The sequence below is a fragment of the Microcaecilia unicolor genome, chromosome 9 (assembly GCF_901765095.1).
Source record: "Microcaecilia unicolor chromosome 9, aMicUni1.1, whole genome shotgun sequence".
Lineage (NCBI taxonomy): Eukaryota > Metazoa > Chordata > Amphibia > Gymnophiona > Siphonopidae > Microcaecilia > Microcaecilia unicolor.
Window position 1 is genome coordinate 71,565,170 of NC_044039.1, and position 19,238 is coordinate 71,584,407.

Below are 19,238 nucleotides of genomic sequence, written 5' to 3' on the forward strand. Positions count from 1 at the left end.
CTCATTTGTGATATTGTTTGCTATACTTTGTCTCTGGATTATTCTACTGTTGGAAGCAGCGCTTTTGCAATGTCATCAATAAAAAATGTTGAAACATAAACATATAATGTTTCCCATTGTGTGAATAAAATGGCCAAAATTATATGTACAAGCACTAGGATTTTTTTTTAAAGAAGAACTAATGCAGTCATTGCCACCATTGACCACATAACTTCTTTTGAATACTAGTCTTGTTGGGTTTCTTCCCAGTATGATCTACAAATTTATTAAAGTACATTTTATATGCTAACCAAATTCTAGGTAATAAATGAACATACAAAGGAAATTGAAAATAAATGTTTAACATTATTGAATAAATTAAAATGTATTTTATTTTTCGTACTCTACAGAGCTTGCCTCCAGCAGTTGTAGCAGCATAATTTTTAGAGTTCTTGAGAACTGGACCATTTCTGCAGAGCTGTTTGTACAGTAACCCTTGTATATCAACAATTTGTATAGTTTGGATGACATATGGGTTGCAGTCCCTCTAGCATAGGCAGTGGAATAGAGCGAGCAAGGGCCACAGCTTGACCAATAACTCAAGAGCTTGAGATTGTTTTGTTTTGCACTGCTCCTGCCCCCTAGGATTCACTTCTTTGATTTCATTTTCAGCATACTCTTTTAGACCAGTCAGTAGAATTTCGATTGTGCATGATATCATTCTATGTTCTGTCATGACAAACTCAAGACTGTACACTAAAAAGATCTATATAATCACAATTCATGATTAACTCATCCAAATAGATGCCATCATCATCCTGTGCATAAGTTCATCATGTTTTCTGTAAGAGGATCTTGTGCTCTTTTAGGGTCTCTTGAGAATCAGCAGTAGTAACTCATTGTCATGAGTAGCCTAGTGGTTGGTGCAGTAGTCTGAAAACCTGGGGAACTGGGTTCAATTTCCACTGCAACTCCTTGTGACTCTGGGCAAGTCACTTAATCCTCCATTGCCCCAGGTACAAAATAAGTACCTATATATAATATGTAAACCACTTTGACTGTAACCACAGAAAGGCAGTATACCAAGTCCCATTCCCTTTACATTGGAGGACCTCAATAAGGGATCCTTTTACTAAGGTGCACCAATAGATTTAGCGCATGCTAGAGCCCTATGCATGATAAAAACGTTCAAAATGCAAAGAAATGCCTACATTTCAGTTCAGTAAACCCTATTTCTTGAAAACAATTTGCAGTGGGGTCAATGCATGCAAATCTATTCATTGTGCACAACCTAAAAACCAGACTGACGATGTGTCCTGAGTACTGGGCTGAGAACCTCAATCCTAGACTAGTATTCACATTTCTATGTGCAAGGTGTAAATTTTTCAATATTATGTTATTTTAGTGAAAAGTTTGACAAAGTGGTTTACAATAAACAAAATATTGCAATAATCAATTATATCATCATAATATAATACATCAATGCAAGATCTATAATAGAGGAAATGTATGGAAGGATGGGTAAGATTTATACAAGCTCAAAGTCAAAGGGCAACAATGCAAAAATTCCATGCTCTATGCCAATTAAAAACTGGGAAGAATTAAAAAACCTTTCTCCTCTACTAGACAATTAAAAAGGGGCAAAGGGATATAAATGAGTAACAAGAAACAGGCAAAGCTTAATGTACCAGTTCTAAAATGAAATTCTTGTAGCTGTATTTATATAGTGAATGTTGAATAGTGCAATAAACATGTGTGCCTTTTAACATGCATTCATTTTCAAAATAAAACAATCAGAAAATAAGGGCAAAGTTGCTTTTAATCTAAAAACAGTCAGCTTATTTGCCTCTCTGGGTACTGGAGTACCTCAACAATCCTGACATTTGGAGTGGAGGAGTGGCCTAGTGGTTAGGGTGGTAGACTTTGGTCCTGAGAAACAGAGTTCAATTCCCACTTCAGGCGTAGGCAACAACTTGTGACTCTGGGCAAGTCACTTAACCCTCCATTGCCCCAGGTACAAATAAGTACCTGTATACAATATGTAAGCCACATTGAACCTGCCATGAGTGGGAAAGTGCAGGGTACAAATGTAACAAAAAATATATATATGTGGCTGGAGTCAGTATTTTACAATTTTGACAACTTACCATTTAAAGTCTGTACAGGATTAGACCAGTCAGTATAAGCTTTTGGGCTACCATTTTCATCCAAAATAAAGAAATTCACCCTTAAATAAAAAGGAAACCATTGCAAATTAAAGATGCACATTAGGTGAATATATATAACTACATTATCCAATCCACCGTTTTCTATTTGTTCTTTCAGTAAAAGAGGGGGTGGGGGAGTTATCAATGTGGGCTACTATTAAGATTGATTATTTTACCACATCATGCTATTTTAGCATAGTGTCCCATTTTATGCAATGAGGCACTGTGCTAAAATGGCACAACGTATGGTAAAATAGTACATTTTTACAGTAACCCATATTGATAACTTCCCCCTAAATGTTTTATTATTTTGTGAAATCCAGTGTGTTGCTTGTTTTTGAATATTCTATTTCATTGTTAAGTGAAAGAGCTGCAGTGTGTATTAGTGTAACCCAAGGAGGTGTAGAGAGTGACATATATCTAATTCAAACTTATAATTTCATTCCTAATATATCCTTGCAGCTCAAAAACCCCATTTTCATAGAGGAGTCTCTGACTTACAGCTAGTTTCATAGATAAGATTTTTTGTAGAAGTATTTCAGTATGTAAGACTAACTAGGTCTCACTACATGTTAAAGTGCAGAGCTTTCCTGTAGAGTGTAATAGAGGTGAGCAGATGCAAATTTGTGCATTTGAATTTACATGATATTGGGGCTGGTTCTGAGTGCCTGTTTTATAAAGGAACCTAGTGTCTATCCAGCTCATAATCGAAAGTGATTGCCGGCCATTTCCTGACACAAATCGGGAGATGGCCGGCGATCGCGGAAAAGCAGCGAAATTGGTATAATCGAAAGCTGCTTTTTTTGACAGCATCGCCGCTTTCCCGTCGCCTTGCCGGCGAAAGTTCAAAGGGGCGTGTCGGCGGCGAAGCGAAGGCGGGACATGGGCGGGTACGGGCGTGGCTACCTGATAGTCGGCTTTCGACAATAATGGAAAAAAAATGGAGTTAAGCAGTATTTCGCCGGGTTTACTTGGTCCTTTTATTTTCATGACCAAGCCTCAAAAAGGTGCCCCAACTCACCAGATGACCACCGGAAGGAAGCGGAGATGACCTCCCCATACTCCCCCAGTGGTCACTAACCCCCTCCCACCAAAAAAAACCCCACTTTAAACACTTTCTTTCCAGCCTGCATGCCAGCCTCAAATGCTGTACCCACCTCCATGTGTTCTGTCCTCTGACAGCCTTTTCCTGCTTGTGATGTGGCTCTGGGGTGAGTGTGACACCTTTTCTGTTATTTGCACTGCAGAGTCACATCAGCAATGCATTGTCGTGGGTGTAGGTATTGGTAGTTGGTAGGCTCTACTCCTCTGGTGCTTTCCCCCTGCTTACTGGGTCACAGAGTGCCCTGTTTTGTTTCCTGTTGTAGTCCATGCGGTAGTGGCCATTTTTGTAAGCCAGTTTTAGTTCCCTTTCCTGTGTTACCCACGTTAGAGAATGTAGTTCTTACCTTGAATGGTGCTGAAAGAGGGCATTGTACACCACTGTGCCAGCTCTGACCTACTGCTCATCTTAGTACCAGGGGACTCTTTGCCAGTGGGGCACAACCTCTGATCTGCAGTTAACTGTGAGTAAATGTGCTTATTCAAATAAAGGACTTTTTCAAAGAGATTAGTCTTCAGATGTGAACTGGTGTGCCAAAGTTATACAGCAGCAATAAGTCCTAGAGGCTGTATGCAGGTCCCTGGAGCAGTTTTAGTGGGTGCAGTACATTTGTGGGTAGTGAGTTTTGGGGGGCGGGTTGGGGGGGCTCAGCTCCCAAAGTAAGGGAGCTATGCACGTGGGAGCTTTTCTGAAGTCCACCGCAGTGACCCCTAGGGAGCCCGGTTGGTGTCCTGGCATGTCAGGGGGGCCAGTGCACTAAAAAATGCTGGCTCCTCCCACGGCCAAATGTCTTGAATTTGGCCGGGGTTTGAGATGGCCGACATAACTTTCCATTAATCGCTAAAAAATGACGCCGGCCATCTCAAACCCCGGCCAAATCCAAGGCATTTGGCTGGCCGGAACCGTATTATCGAAACAAAAGATGGCCGGCCATCTTTTTCAAAAATACGGGTCTGGCCAGCTGTTTGCGGCACCGCCAAAATACACTGCCGGCCATGTATTTCGCCGGCGCCATTCGATTATTCCCCTCTATGTTGCCTTTATAAAACACTACCCCAAAATATTCTGTGTAGATTAAAAAAACAAACTATAAATCATGCAAAAACTTTAGTGTAAAGGCAACACTGATCACACACCAGAAAATCCATACAGGAGAGAAGCCATTTACATGTAGTGAGTGTGGTAAAAGCTTTACTGAGAAGAATACACTGACCAAGCATCAGAAAATCCACACAGGAGAAAAGCCATTTAAATGTAGTTAGTTAAATCTAGATTGAAAGCCCACCTGTTTAACATTGCTTTTGACTTGTAACCACTCGCCTCCACCTACCCTCCTCTCCTCTTTCTTCTACACATTAATTGATTTGCTTGCTTTATTTTTGTCTATTAGATTGTAAGCTCTTTGAGCAGGGACTCTCTGTCTTCTATGTTTGTGCAGCGCTGCGTACGCTTTGTAGCGCTATAAAAATGCTAAATAGTAGTAGTAGTAACACCTCTACCAAATAATGTTGGGACCATCAGAATATTAGAGTTTTCTCATAGCAATCTAAATAACACAGTATTCTTGCCCAATATATCAATCATTGGGGTCCTTAATGTTTGTTTTATTAATTCATATGTGGAAATTAAATATGTGGGCTACTGTACAGTTATAACCTGACTCGTGGTAAAATACCTGAATTTACAGTAGCCCACTTTGATAACTTACTTCCTAAATACTAATTTGCACATATGTATTAAAAAAAGAAAACATTAAGGGACCAATGATTGATGTATTGGCCATGAATACAGAGTTATTTAGATTGCTGTGAGAAAAAAACTCTAATATTTTGATGTTCCCCAACATTACTTAGGGCCTCTTTTACTAAGCTGTGCTAGCAATTCCCAATGAGGCAAATGAGAGGAAGCCCACTCAATTCCTATAGTCTTCCTCTCATTTGCTGCATGGGAATCCCTAGCATGGCTTAGTAAAAGAAGCCCTTAGGTAGAGGTGTTGGTTATTGCATGATTTGTAGATTCTCTTTGCATGATTTGTAGATTCTCTTATCTACACAGAATATTTTTGGGTGGTGTTATATAAAGGCAACATAGGCACATATGTTCCTTTAGAAAATAGGCACCAGAACCAGCTCCAATAGCATGCAAATTCAAATGCACAAATTTGCACCTGCTCTGAAGATGATGCAAATGTGTGCATGTGCTGGCCTACTGTAAAAAAATATGTTTGTACACCGCAACTCCACCCCACAGTGTGCTCAAACTATGTCTCCAGGAACACCTAATTACAGGGTAAATATAAGTTTGTCCCATATTTTGGCTTTGGAATTTTATGAGCCATTTTCCATGTGTAACACATTCTTTACATTCAGAAAACTGTTTATAAAATTCCCCTCACAGAATGAAGATTTTAATAGAAAGACTTAATGACCTCCTTGGGCCTTTGATTTGAAAGAAAAAAAAACAAATATTCATATTTCATTTTGTTTACTTTTCGCATACATTTTTAAATCACTGGCTGGCTGCTTTCTCCAGATACTCCATGGGCTCTCATGGATCTCCCCTCACAGACCCTCCAGACACTTTTACTGTAGCTGCCATATTTTATGGGCTGAAGCAATCTCCTGCTATACTGCTATTTCTCAATCAGCCCTCATTTCAGCTGCCAGCTTTGGGCCCCTTTTACCAAGCTGTGGCACAAGGGGGCCTGCACTGGCATTGACATGTGTTTTTCACGCGTACCGAGGCCCCCTTTTACCGCAGCAGTTAAAAGGAAGTCTCTCATTCCTGCAGGAAATGGCCCACTAAGGTGGCGGTAAAGGCTCCCGTGCTTATCTGGTGGTAACTGGGCAATGATTACCGCTGGGTACACTCCGGCGCTACAAAAATAAAATATATTTTTTTAGCACCGGATATGACAGCACGCTAGGGGTGGGAAGTACCACCGGGCTGCTGCGGTAGCCCGGCGGTACTTCCTGTTTAGTGAGCAGTAAGTCTGCATTGGCCTTACTGATGCAAAACAAAAAGAAAATAGTGTTGGTCCAAGACACCTCCTGCATGCCAAACTTGTGCTGTGATGGGGTAAGAGAAGGGGATGTTGGGAGAAGGGAAAGCCCCAGGAGGCTTATTTTTGAATTGTTAATGGTATAGGGAGAAGGGGGCTGACCTCGATCCTTGTCAAAAATGACAAAATGTAATTTAACTGTAAATAGGCAAAACAAAATAATCCTCAAGTAAAATGCAACTTAAATTTTTTTTACCCTCTAAGAATTCCTAAGTAGCTGGAAAATAAACACCTGCATTACAATTTACGAACATCTAAAAATAGAAGCACTGAACATAACTTGAAAGGCATAGGTAAATACACTAAATGAAAGGAAGCCCATTCAATTCCTATGGGCTTCCTCTCGTTTGTTGTGCATAGCTTAGTAAAAGAGTCCCTAAAGTAACCTATTTTTCTCTCATGTGTGAATTGTTAATACATATTTCCAAGTTCCCCTGGTAACTGAATACTCTATGCAAAGTTTCTTTCCATAGTTTATGTACCTACCATTATGCCCCACTATTGGACCGTTCCGTTTACTTCCCAGTGCATAGTTAAACAACCATGGAATCAATAGTACCATATGTATCCTAAAATTGCTTTCAGTATGTTTAGTCAAAAATGTCTAGATATGAAGATCTGAAAAATGACTATTCTGCTCAAGATTTTGTCTTCCTTTGGTGAACTGGTTTAAGATGTTCCTACCTATAAAAAGATGCTGGCTGGAGGACTCGATTGCAATACTCCCCTTTAGTGTTTGCACAGACTTCTGTTCCAACCTGGTACCCTAATACTATATTGAGTGTGAAGCTGGAATCCCTGTAGTTCACCTGGATTACATCCCTGGTCACTCTACAAGGGAGGACACCAAATTTTCCAGCATAGTACACTTTAGCTGTAGGGTCATCTCTGAGGGATTTGATGTCATCGGTGTCAGTCACACCTGGAAAAACAGAGGTATAAAAAATAAATTTTAATAATAAATGTATTTTACCAATAAAATTAGCATTCCTTTTAAAATGGGTGGAGAGCTAATCACATATGTGATGATTCTATAAACTGGAGCCTAGAGATACGCATCACTTATGCCTGTCAAAGGCACCATTAATTGAAAGGCACCTACATGCACTAGGTGCTATTCAATAAGGTAGCACCTAAGTGCCATAGCACCTAACTACAAGGGTAGTGTACAGCCTTGGGCATGTCTCCCAGTTGCATATGTAGTTTATAGAATCATATAAATTACATACGTCATTTGGCACATTTAGGGGTGACAACCTGTGTCTTCCATTGACATGGCATAAGAGGACGAGCCTAAACAATGTACAAAGGGTTTGAATGAACCTTTGAACAAACAACATGGGTTTGACTGCATTTTCTTCACTTAAATGGCTGAATTCAGTCACTGCTACAATAATACTCTGTTCTAGCAATAATCATTTAACATTTTATATTTGTCATGGCTGTTGTTGGCTTTGTCTAGGTTTTTGAATGTACATTGTCCGTCCGTCCGTCCCAATATTCAAAGCTATTTAACTCAGGGGCGTAGCCAGACTACAGATTTTGGGTGGGCCTAGGCAAGAAGTGGGTGGGCACCAAGTGCTCTCCCCCCCCCCCCCCCCCCACACCAAAAAAATATCTCAGTAGGTGAGAAAACACTAATTTCTACCTTTTCAGTCTGCATGTTCAAAAAACTGAACATGAGCAGGTGCCGGTGTAGGAGTGGCCACCGGATCCGGCCTGCAACACCACTGGATCAGGACTGTCAGGACGGCCTCAAGCCCATATTTACCCAAGGACTTTGCCTTCTTTATACCACATTCCAGACCTGAACTTTTACATTCTCTTGTACTGTGCCTTAACTACAAACTGTCAGCTCCTGCTTGCAAGATACCAAAGTTGCTGGAATAACTGTTTGAGACAGGATGCAGGTGCAGTAGATAACCGCTTGTAACATTTAGTAGCCAAGGCTTGCACACAAAACCAGCCTGCACGTAGACGCTACATGAATAAAAGATAGTCTGGGAGTGTCGCCACCCCCACCCTGCATCTCTGAGCCTTAAGCTCCATTGAGCCTTATCAACTCTGTGAAAGAAGCATTGTGTGATTATGTGTGTGTGTGCTAAAACAGGGCGATAAGTTTCGTTTTCTTTGCTAGTATCATTTCAGTATTATGTACTGTAAGAACTACAAAAACTACAAATGTTTACTGCGCATGTCAGATATGATTTATAACGTGCCTAATGCGCAGGCCCTTAGGGGAGGTATAAATGTGAGTGTCAGATGATTTCTCACACACAGTATCCTGAGACTGAACTCAGTGCTGTACATTGCTAGCAATAAAAGCTGTCTTGCCTTTGGAACCAGTTGCCTCTTGTCTCCTGATTTACTAGCCGAGAATCCTGTTACACCGGTATCGTGGAGAGTACTGTTTTTGTTACCATCAAGAGGAAGTCTTCAGCTGGCTGAGCTTGGGATCCCCACCAGCTACCACCAAACATATGTTACTGTTGGGTGGGTCTGAGCCCTAAGTGGGTGGGCCCTGGCCCACCCAGGCCCACCTGTGGCTACGCCACTGATTTAACTGGCCAGACACAGCCATTGACTGGTTAAATATCATATCGGCACCTAACCATGAATAACCGGATAGGCGCTAATATTCAGAGCTTAACCGGCTATGTTCAGTGATTAAAAAGGCCTAATCTATAACTGCTCAATAGATAACTGATTAACGCTGAATATCAGCTTAGTTGGTTAACATTTTAGCTATTACCCCCCCCCCCCCCCCCCCCCCCAGATAGTCAATGCTGGTTGCCAAAAATGGCTCAGCATTGAATATCCAGGTTTAATGCCAGTGACAGATAGCAAAAGCACTGCCCACCAGTGGCTGAATATTGGGCCCTGTATTTACATTTCCCAAGACCTCTCTTTTCTGTGAGGAGGAAGTGAGTTTTGGGCTCAATTTCAAAAGAGAAGGGCGCCCATCTTTCGACACAAATCGGGAGATGGGCGTCCTCCCAGGGTCGCCCAAATCATCATAATCGAAAGCCGATTTTAGGCGCCCTCAACTGCTTTCTGTCCCGGGGACAACCAAAGTTCCCGGGGGGGTGTCGAAAGCATAGCGAAGGCGGGACTGGGGTGTGCTTAACACGTGTGTCCTCGGCCGATAATGGAAAAAAGAAGGGCGTCCCTGACGAACATTTGGCCGACTTTACTTGGTCCTTTTTCTTTTTACGACCAAGCATAAAAAATGTGCCCTAAATGACCAGATGACCACCGGAGGGAATCGGGGATGACCTCCCCCTACTCCCCCAGTGGTTACTAACCCCCTCCCACCCTAAAAAAAAATTAATATTTTTTCCAGCCTCTATGCCAGCCTCAAATATCATACCCAGCTCCATGACAGCAGTATGCAGGTCCCTGGAGCAGTTTTAGTAGGTACTGCAGTGTACTTCAGGCAGGCGGACCCAGGCCCATCTCCCCCTACCTGTTAAACTTGTGGTGGTAAATGTGAGCCCTCCAAAACCCACCAGAAACCCACTGTACCCATATCTAGGTGCCCTCCCTTCATCCCTAAGGTCTATGGTAGTGGTGTACAGTTGTAGGGAGTGGGTTTTGGGGGCTCAGCACACAAGGGAGCTTTTTCTGAAATCCACTGCAGTGCCCGGTTGGTGTTTTGGCATGTGAGGGGGACCAGTGCACTACGAATGCTTGCTCCTCCCATGACCAAAGGGCTTGGATTTGGTTGTTTCTGAGATGGGCGTCCTTGGGTTCTATTACTGCCAAAAATCGGGGACGACCATCCAAGGTCGACCTAAATGTGGAGATTTGGGCGTCCCCGACTGTATTATCAAAATGAAAGATGGCCGCCCATCTTGCTTCGATTTTACAGGTTTCCCCGCCCAGACACCCTCAGGAAAACTTGGGCGCCCCGTTCGATTATGCCCCTCTTTGTGACCTTAAGGTTCTTTATAATTGGTCTTACCAAATTATTCCTAAATCAGTTCTGGCTTTATTTCTTTGCATCTCTGGATCTATACTTCCAGTTCTCCTATCAGAAATCTGTCTCAGGTTTCTCATACTGATTTAAACTGAAGCCAAATGTAAAGGCATGTCACTGGTACCCTATGTACTACTTATTGTTCATTTTCTTGTCAAAAATAATTAAAATGGTTGAGGGGAGAAATGATAGAGGTCTATAAAATACTGAGTGGAATGGGTAGATGTCACCCAGCAGCACAGTGATAAATGCTGTACATGTCCATATGGAAGGTTCCTAGGATATTTAGATTGTTTTTTTCCACATTACAGTTGGGGCTCAGGATGCTGCTGAGGTATTATTTATAGCTCTATGCCCCAGAGCCTACTTTCAAATAGGCTAGACACTTTGTGAAATAACACAAACCCCTGCAAAAAGACACCCAAAACCTATACTGAAAACTTACCACACCATAACAGCCCTAACCCATCTATGAAAAGACAGTGCTAGAAATATTACAGTGGGACCTAGAGAAGTGTTTCCCTAGGTGGTCCTGGAGTACCCCCTTGCCATTCAGGTTTTCAGGCTATCCACAATGAATCTACATGAAAAAGATTTGCATGTAATGGAGGCAGTCATGGATATTTATTGTGGATAGCCTGAAAACATGGTAAGGGGGTACTCCAGAACTGCCCTAGAACACAAAACTTACCACACCATAACAGCCCTAACCCACCTATCAGAAGACAGTGCTATATAGATATATATAGATATATTACACTGGGCTCTGGAGCACCAATATACCTACTATTGGGAAACTGGAACAAGCTGCACTGTTACACATTCCTACACAGATACTACATGCTAGCAGAATCCTTCATCTCAGTCACACATGCAGAACATGGCTAGACCCTCATCTATATAACATAAGAGCCATACTGGGTCAGACCAATGGTCCATCTAGCCCAGTATCCTGTTTCCAATGTGGCCAACTCAGGTCACAAGCACCTGGCAGAAACCCAAATTGTGACAACATTCCATGCTACCAATCTAATGCAGAATAGGGAGCCACAACCCCCCCCCCCCCAACAACTACAAAAATTGAAATAGAGACCCCCCCCCCCACCCAAGGAAGCCAGACTCTAAGTGCAATACTGGTTAAAAAAAAAAAAAAGAAAGACAGAAATGCATTTTCTCCTGTACATTACAAAATAAAAAGAGAAAAATTGTACATTTTACAAAGCAGGTACATCTCAGTCCTTACAAAGTATTAAATAAGAATAGTTCTTTTATACCTTTGTTGTCTGGGAATTTGCCTGATCCTAGTCTTTTTTTCCATGTTCCATGAGTCAGCCTTACAAATTCTTTTCCAGGTTGGCCTTTCCATTTCTTCTCTCGCCTCTTGTCTTCATTTCCTTCTCTACATCTGTCTCCAAGTGCACCATCCTTTTTTCCTCTGCACCACTATTTGTCCCGTCCAGCATCTCCCTTCTGTGTCCCTTGTCCCTATCCTACCCCCAAGTTCAGCATCTGCCCTTTCTGTGTCCCATCTCCCTCCCTTTTCAGCACAAGCCTACCTGGTCTCCTCATCTCCCCCTTTCTAGCATCTACTGTCCTGGTGTCCCTACCTGTCCCTTTTTCTAACATTGTCCTGTGTCCCCATCTTCCCAGCATTACCCCTGTTACCATCTTCCCCCTTTTCCAGCATTACCTCTTTGTCCCCATCTCACCCCTTTTTCATCATTGTCCCCATATCCCCCTTCCAGTTGTGCCCCTCTGTGTCCCTATCTCCTCCTCCCATTTTCAGTAGTGTCCCTATCTCCTCCCCTTTCCAGCAGTGCCCCTCTGTGTCCCTATTCCCCTCCATTTCAGTAGAGCCCCTATCTCTCCCCCTTTTCCATAGTGCCCTGTGTCCCCATTTCTTCTTTTTCTAGCATTGCCTCTTTGCGTTCCAATGTCCTTACCCTCTCCCTGTCCAGTATCGACTCTGTGTCTTTCTCCCTCCTTGTCCAACATTTACTATATCCTTCTCTCTCCCCATGTTAACCTTCTTCCCTGTCTCTTTCAGTGCTCCCCATCCTCCTTAGGGCCACATATCTCCCTGGCCTGCTCCCATGGTCCATCCTCTGGCAGCTCCAAGGAGGTTTTAATAGACAGGAGACCAAGTGACGTCAAAATGTTAAAACCAATTAGGCCGATCTCAGTTTCCCCTTCCCCGTGCAGCTGTCATTGCCGTACTCTCAAAAGAAAGAAAGCAAACCTATGAGTTGCTTCATCCACGTTGTCACTCTTTATTATTGGTAGCATTTGTATTTAATCTCACTTATATTTGTCGATTTGTGCAGTATACAGATGTACACAGAAGTATAATAACAGAATAACTTTTCATAGGAAGAGTAGTAATTTGTTATAAATCGTAATCAGTGTGTCATTTGGAGGGGCTGGTTATAGGGACACTCTAGCATGTGTAAGCCACACTGAATCTGACTTTGCTTGGGATAATGTGTGATATAAATGTAAAAAAAAAAAATCCTTTATCCGCCACATTTCAAGACACTGCCTATCCTGCTGGATAGTAATGGCACAAGGAAAGCAAGTTTGGTCCAGTGAAGACCAACTCAAAATAACCTATTTCTTAGCTGGGCCCTAGTATCTTAAAAATGCAACCATACCATGCCTCTGTAGCTATGTTCCACTAATGTTAAACAGTTAACTGGATTTCTTGAAAGGATTATATAAACGTAGGATGCATGACTAGGGGCACAAACATACACTTATTTATTCAATATCACAATTCCTCATGTAGAGCCACAAAACAACTTTTTAGGGCAGATATTGTTCCTTTTATTATCGACCAGATAGAGATAAGAGTTTTCAGTTTTGGCACAGTATAAGTCATCATAAGAAAAAAAAAATTTAAGAAAACAAATGGACTGCATTTATAGCCCATTTATGTTTAAACAAAAGAGATCTGCATGAAACAAAACATTTAATTTTATTTTGACTTATAAAACTGCTTGCCCCTGATACATGTTCAAAACAGAATAATCCATTTGTTTATCTAAAATGTAAACTTCTACAACACAGATGAAGATGCGATTCCATGTGCCTCAATGAAAGGAGAGTTTAATTCTACTTCCATTTAATTTCAATATATTCTATCATCTTTATAACTAACATCAGGCTTCCCAAGGCAGATTACAATAAAGAACGACAACGTGTATGCAGCAGATCATGTTTGCTTCTTTTGAACTGAATGGCAACAACGGCTGCGTGGGGGGGGGGGGGGGGGGGAATAGATTACTCAAATTGGCTTCACCCTCTCTTCTGCCCGTCTCTCCCATCTGCATGCTCACTTTTTACTTCCCTGAAGCCTTCTCCCTCCTGCACCGGCGAATCGATTCACAGCCTTCTGCCAGCGTCGAGGCCTCAGGCGCGTCCCACCTCTGTGGAAAACAGGAAGTTGCTTAGAGTAGGCGGGATGCGCCTGAGGAGAGGCCCCGACGCTGGCAGAAGGCTGACTGTGAAATCGACTCGCCGGTGCCAGAGGGAGAATGCTTTGGGAAGTAAAAGTGACCTCACGAACGGGAGAGCGTGGGCAGAAGAGATAGGAAAAGATTAAAGACTCAAGAGGGAGCAGAAAAAAAATATGTATTAGGTTGAGGAGCATAGGTGCCATTTTTTCTAAAAAGCTGTTTAGGGGAGCGACCGCTCCCCCTGCGCCCCACCTAGCTACGCCACCGACTCTGGTTGTGTTTATCTTGAATGGCATTTTGCGTTTACTCTTATGTTTTTTTTACCTGCTGTTGTATTGTCTTTTCAATGCTTAATAAAGAGTTTAAAAAACAAACAAAAAAAACACTGTCCTAGTGACCCTACAGCCAGCTGGATTTTCAGAATAGCCACAACGAATATGCATAAGAAAAGTCAAATATATATGCAAATTTATTCCATGCATACTCATCTGGTCAGGGCTTAATTTAAAGGCAAAAAAGAAAATAGAACTATGAAACTGTGGAGCTGGAGGAGGGGGCAGGAAAGCCAGGAGCAACAAGAGAATAGGGATGGATTGAGGAGTAGAGAGATTGTTCTCTGCCCTATTCTAGGTTCACCCCTTCCTCTCCTCTTCTCCATAAGCTGCCTGAAAGGGAGGGGGCTGGAGAAGAAAACCTCTGTTGCTCTGGAAGTCATTCCTCAAGAATGGGTCCCTAACATTAGTGGGGACATATCTGACATCAAAATCTCTTTTGGGAAATATGAACTCCCCCTCATATCACAAGTCAGGAACCTTGGAATACAGCTCGATTCAGCGCTTACTCTGATCCCCCAAATCCAAGCATCCTTCAAGAGCAGCTTCTATCACTTGCGATAACTACGCTGCCTTGTCTCAGTTGTGTATACCATGATAACATCAAGACTGGATTATTGTAATGCACTCTACACCGGTCTAGCTACAAACAAGTTTGCACCAGCTCCAATTGATTCAGAATGCTGCAGCGAGACTAATAGAAGGTTGTAAGTGACGTGACCACATCACACCATTTTTGCATAAACTTCACTGGCTACCAGTACAATACAGAACCAAATGTAAAACTCTCTGCTTGACCTTCAAGGCCATTAAAGGAAATGGCCCAGAGTACTTGAAGAACAGGATCACCCTCTACACACCTTCAAGGTCACTAAGATCCTCCCAAGGAGTTTCCCTAACCACACCCTCTCCAAAGGACATCACAAGATGTGACACCTGCAAGCTCCGGAGTAGCCCCCACACTCTGCAATGCACTCCATGAAAGGCTTTTAACACAAGACTATCTCTACTTCAGGAAGCAGGTGAAAGTCTGGAAGAAATAAATTGACACTGGCTGCACATATTATAGCAGGAGATGTTTATCCATTCCTACCCTAGCCAATATAATGTTCAAGCACCTTTCTGACCTCATTTGCAACTCTCTTTAACTAGTCTCTTATTTTCTTACTCCTGTTACTTATCTATCTATATGTTCTATCTTTGCTTACACCCTATGCTGTCTATTAAAATGTTCTATTGTGTACTGTGCTGACATTGAAATGTAGCATACTTTGCCATACTTTGTATTGTTTGAAGTTTTTACTGCTGTAATTGTCTATTGCTTATGTTTGACTTATTCTTGCTGTACACCAACTTGAATGAATTCCTTCAAAAAGTTGGTAAATAAATAAATAAAGCCCTGCATTTTCCTATCCTAAAATCCCAACTCCCTTGTCACAACAGGTTTGAGAGGCCTTGGGAGGCCATATTTTATGGTACTGATTTATCTAGTACACTTGAAGAAGGGCTTTATATGCTGGAAGATGCCAAGTGGCCTATTCCATTCTATCAATATATTTAAATTGATTCATGGTTATTTATTTAATTTTAAATATAAACATAAATAAATAATTTCTCTACTTCCCTGTGGCAGCCACTGATTCTAAATAATGATTCTGACAGCACATGTTCAATTTAGGTTACATTCATATCAGTAAAGAACTAAACAAAAATCAGAACATCCATACCTGGTTGATTAATACTTGTGAGCGCTACTTTGATTGTGGTGGCTTTGTACCCTGTGCCAGCAAGGCAGCTTGGAATATTAACAATGAAAGAACTGCCCATTACCTTTCCCAAAATGTTGTTATCAATTGGAAAGAACTGAAATGCTGGGAAATAAGAGCAATAAAGTTAATGCTTTCTTTTAAGCCAAATCATCACAGGTGATCTTTCATTAGATCATGTGACTCAGACTGCTGACATCCAAACAAGCAGCAGACCATAAAACTTAACAGTATGATTTTTAAACATTTTTCCACATTGTTGATGAAATCTCACCCACAAAAAAGACGTCTGGGCCCTGTTCACTAAGCCGCACTAGAGGCATGTTAGTGTTTTTAGCGCACGCTAACCATGTAGATGCCCATAATATTCCTATGGGCGTCTACACAGCGCATGCTAATTTTTAGTATGCACTAAAAACACTAGTGCACCTTAGTAAACAGGGCCCTTTTATTGGAAATCAAGATTAATTTTTAGATATACAATATTACATAAGTAATAAATTAGAACCTTTATCTGAACAGTGAGAAACTCATGAAAGCATTCTTTAAAATCTTTACATTATTATTAGTATTAATATTCTACTTATAATTGTTGTTATGAGTTTTAATTCTCATTCTACTTAGATTCATTTTCAAAGCACAGGATGTTTGCAAAGTTTGCAGTGATACTGCTTTCTAAATGTGATATGAAAAGAAAATGGTATAGCATATGAGAGGAATGCAACCTTGCTTTATAGGTATTATACACAGATCCTTAATGGTTTTAACACAAATAAGGATGAAAACTTCCAGAGGGGTAGCAGTGTAAGTCTGTGGGAGCAAAAAAGCTGATAGCACTTTATACAGTAACTGATTTATTGAGGCACAAGCTTTTAAGGACCAGTCAACATTATCAGATGCATGCTTTAATAACTCCTATTCAAGCTGAGACCTATTTGATTGCCAGAGAACATACATTTTAAATAACCAACATACTTATCACAATTTCCTAAGATTCCAGTTTTCTCTAAGACTAATATGGATACTAGAACTACAGTACCAAATCTTACCCCAGATTGGGAGCCAGTGCATTGTAATGACAAAGGTTCATGGATTTGAAATACCTCCTTTCTGTAATACAGCCAAAGTGGTTTACATTTATTATATTCAGGTATTTTCTCTGTCTCTTTTGGGCTCACAAAGTTTTTTGCACCTGGGGCAATGGAGGGTTAAGTGACTTGCAATGGGTCAAACCCAGTTCCCAGGTTCTCAGCACACTGCACTAACCATTAGGATACTCCTGTAGAATGTTTCCCCTGTGCAAATCTATAAATGCCACAGGAGAGCAAATATTTTAATATGGGCAGCAAAAAGGCATCCCTACCTCATAATAATTGAAATTTTATGTACACAGCATGTCAAAAGGATATTAATAATATAATACACAATTATTATTAGTTGCATTGCATCAGTATTATCATGAACATTTCTCTGGCCCTGGGCAACACTGTATATGTTATACAGAATTTGGGTTTGTCATATCAACTATTGTACATAGAATTCAAATTTTGAAACATTTTTAAATATCAGAGGCAAATGGCATACTGGTACATATTTGACAAAATAATGATGCACCTTAAATGATTCTTTGATGTACAAATGGCACTTAACATAATGAAAAATAAATCCTTGTATGACCCCCCCACACACACACATAATCAGCATTACACAGTCTCATGGTTGCATCTGTCTGAAATGAACTGTCTTAGCATGCTGTTCAAAACTATAAAAAAGGACAGCTAGTTTAATATTCAGCCATACATACTTTAATCTGTTTCTATGGTAATACAATACAATAAGTTAGGTTTCTTTGTAATATTAAAATCAAATTAAAAATTAAATACTGACATAATCTCCATAGGTGGAAATAAAGGCATATTACTTACCAGTTTTGTTTAGAGAGGAAAAGGGGACAGCCCATCCTGTTTGGAAAACATTAACAAAGTAGATCAGGAAGATCAGCCACATGATGGGGCATGTGTAGTGCTGTTAGCTAGTTGGTAAAACTGAGGAGAAACACTGTTTTGCCAGGTGGCTTTCTGCTCTTAAGAAGTGGGAGGGGTTTGTGGCAAATAATGAGGGGCAGTCTCAGTTTTCTATGTATAGCTGATGGCAGAACTTAAGCATTTCTGTTTAGGACACATTTGTTAGGTACTCAATAGAAATCAAACAAAATAAAACATGGAAAAGAAAATAAGATGATACCTTTTTTATTGGACATAACTTAATACATTTCTTGATTAGCTTTCGAAGGTTACCCTTCTTCGTCAGATCAGAAATAAGCAAATGTGGTAGCAGATATTGCTTATTTCCGATCTGAAGAAGAAGGACAACCTTCGAAAGCTAATCAAGAAATGTATTAAGTTATGTCCAATAAAAAAGGTATCATCTTATTTTCTTTTCCATGTTTTATTTTGTTTGATTTCTATTGATAACCTTAAGAGTGGACTAACACGGCTACCACACCTCTCTACTTAGGTACTCAAGAAAATCCTGAGTTTCTGCCTAGAACACCAGATCAAATAGTTACTCTTAGGAATTTTGTTTACAGCATATTCTCTGTAGTAGCTGGATGACATTTGGGAATAAATTCTGTAACTGGGTGTCACAATTTAGATGCCCAACTTATGTGTGAGCCTACTGTATATGAACCTTGCGCATGTAAATGATCTTATAGTTGGCTTCAACACACCTACATTTAGGCACGCCCCTGGGTGGCGTAATTAGGCACGCCTAAATGTGGCACTTGTGCATAACAAAGTATTCGGCCGATAATGGAAAAAAGAAGGGCGTCTATGACGAGCACTTGGCCGACTTTACTTGGTCCATTTTTCTTGCAACCAAGCCATGAAAAGGTGCCCGAACTGACCAGATGACCACCGGAAGGAATCGGAGATGACATCCCCTTATTCCCCCAGTGGTCACCAACCCCCTCCCACCCTATTAAAAAAAAAACTTAATTTTTTTTCCAGCCTCAAATGTCATACCCAGCTCTATGACAGCAGTATGAAGGTCCCTGGAGCAGTTTTAGTGGGTGTAGTGCACTTCAGGCCCGCGGGCCCACGCCCATCCCTCCCTACCTATTACACTTGTGGTGGCAAATGTGAGCCCTTCAAAACTCACCACACCCACATCTAAGTGCCCCCTTTACCCCTTAGGGCTATGGTAGTAGTGTACAGTTGTGGGGAGTGAGTTTTTTTTTTGGGGGGGTTGGGGGGGCTCAGCACACAAGGTAAGGGAGCTATGCACCTGGAAGCAATTTGTGAAGTCCACTGCAGTGCCCCCTAGAGTGCCCAGTTGGTGTCCTGGCATGTCAGG

At 41.3% G+C, this 19,238-nt stretch overlaps 1 protein-coding gene across 1 annotated transcript in view; it reads right to left on the reverse strand.

Annotated features, from left to right (window-relative positions):
* LOC115477877 (uroplakin-2-like) overlaps nt 1–17,879 on the reverse strand; it is a 52,985-nt gene extending 35,106 nt beyond the window's left edge. The window contains exons 1-4 of the mRNA XM_030214997.1: nt 17,807–17,879; nt 15,843–15,986; nt 7,034–7,271; nt 2,127–2,206 (exon numbers count right to left, since the gene is read on the reverse strand). Coding sequence (XP_030070857.1) covers nt 2,127–2,206; nt 7,034–7,271; nt 15,843–15,942 — 418 coding nt within the window. The 5' untranslated portion in view covers nt 15,943–15,986; nt 17,807–17,879. The remainder of the gene's footprint in view (nt 1–2,126; nt 2,207–7,033; nt 7,272–15,842; nt 15,987–17,806) is intronic.
* Between the last annotated feature and the right edge of the window lie 1,359 nt (nt 17,880–19,238).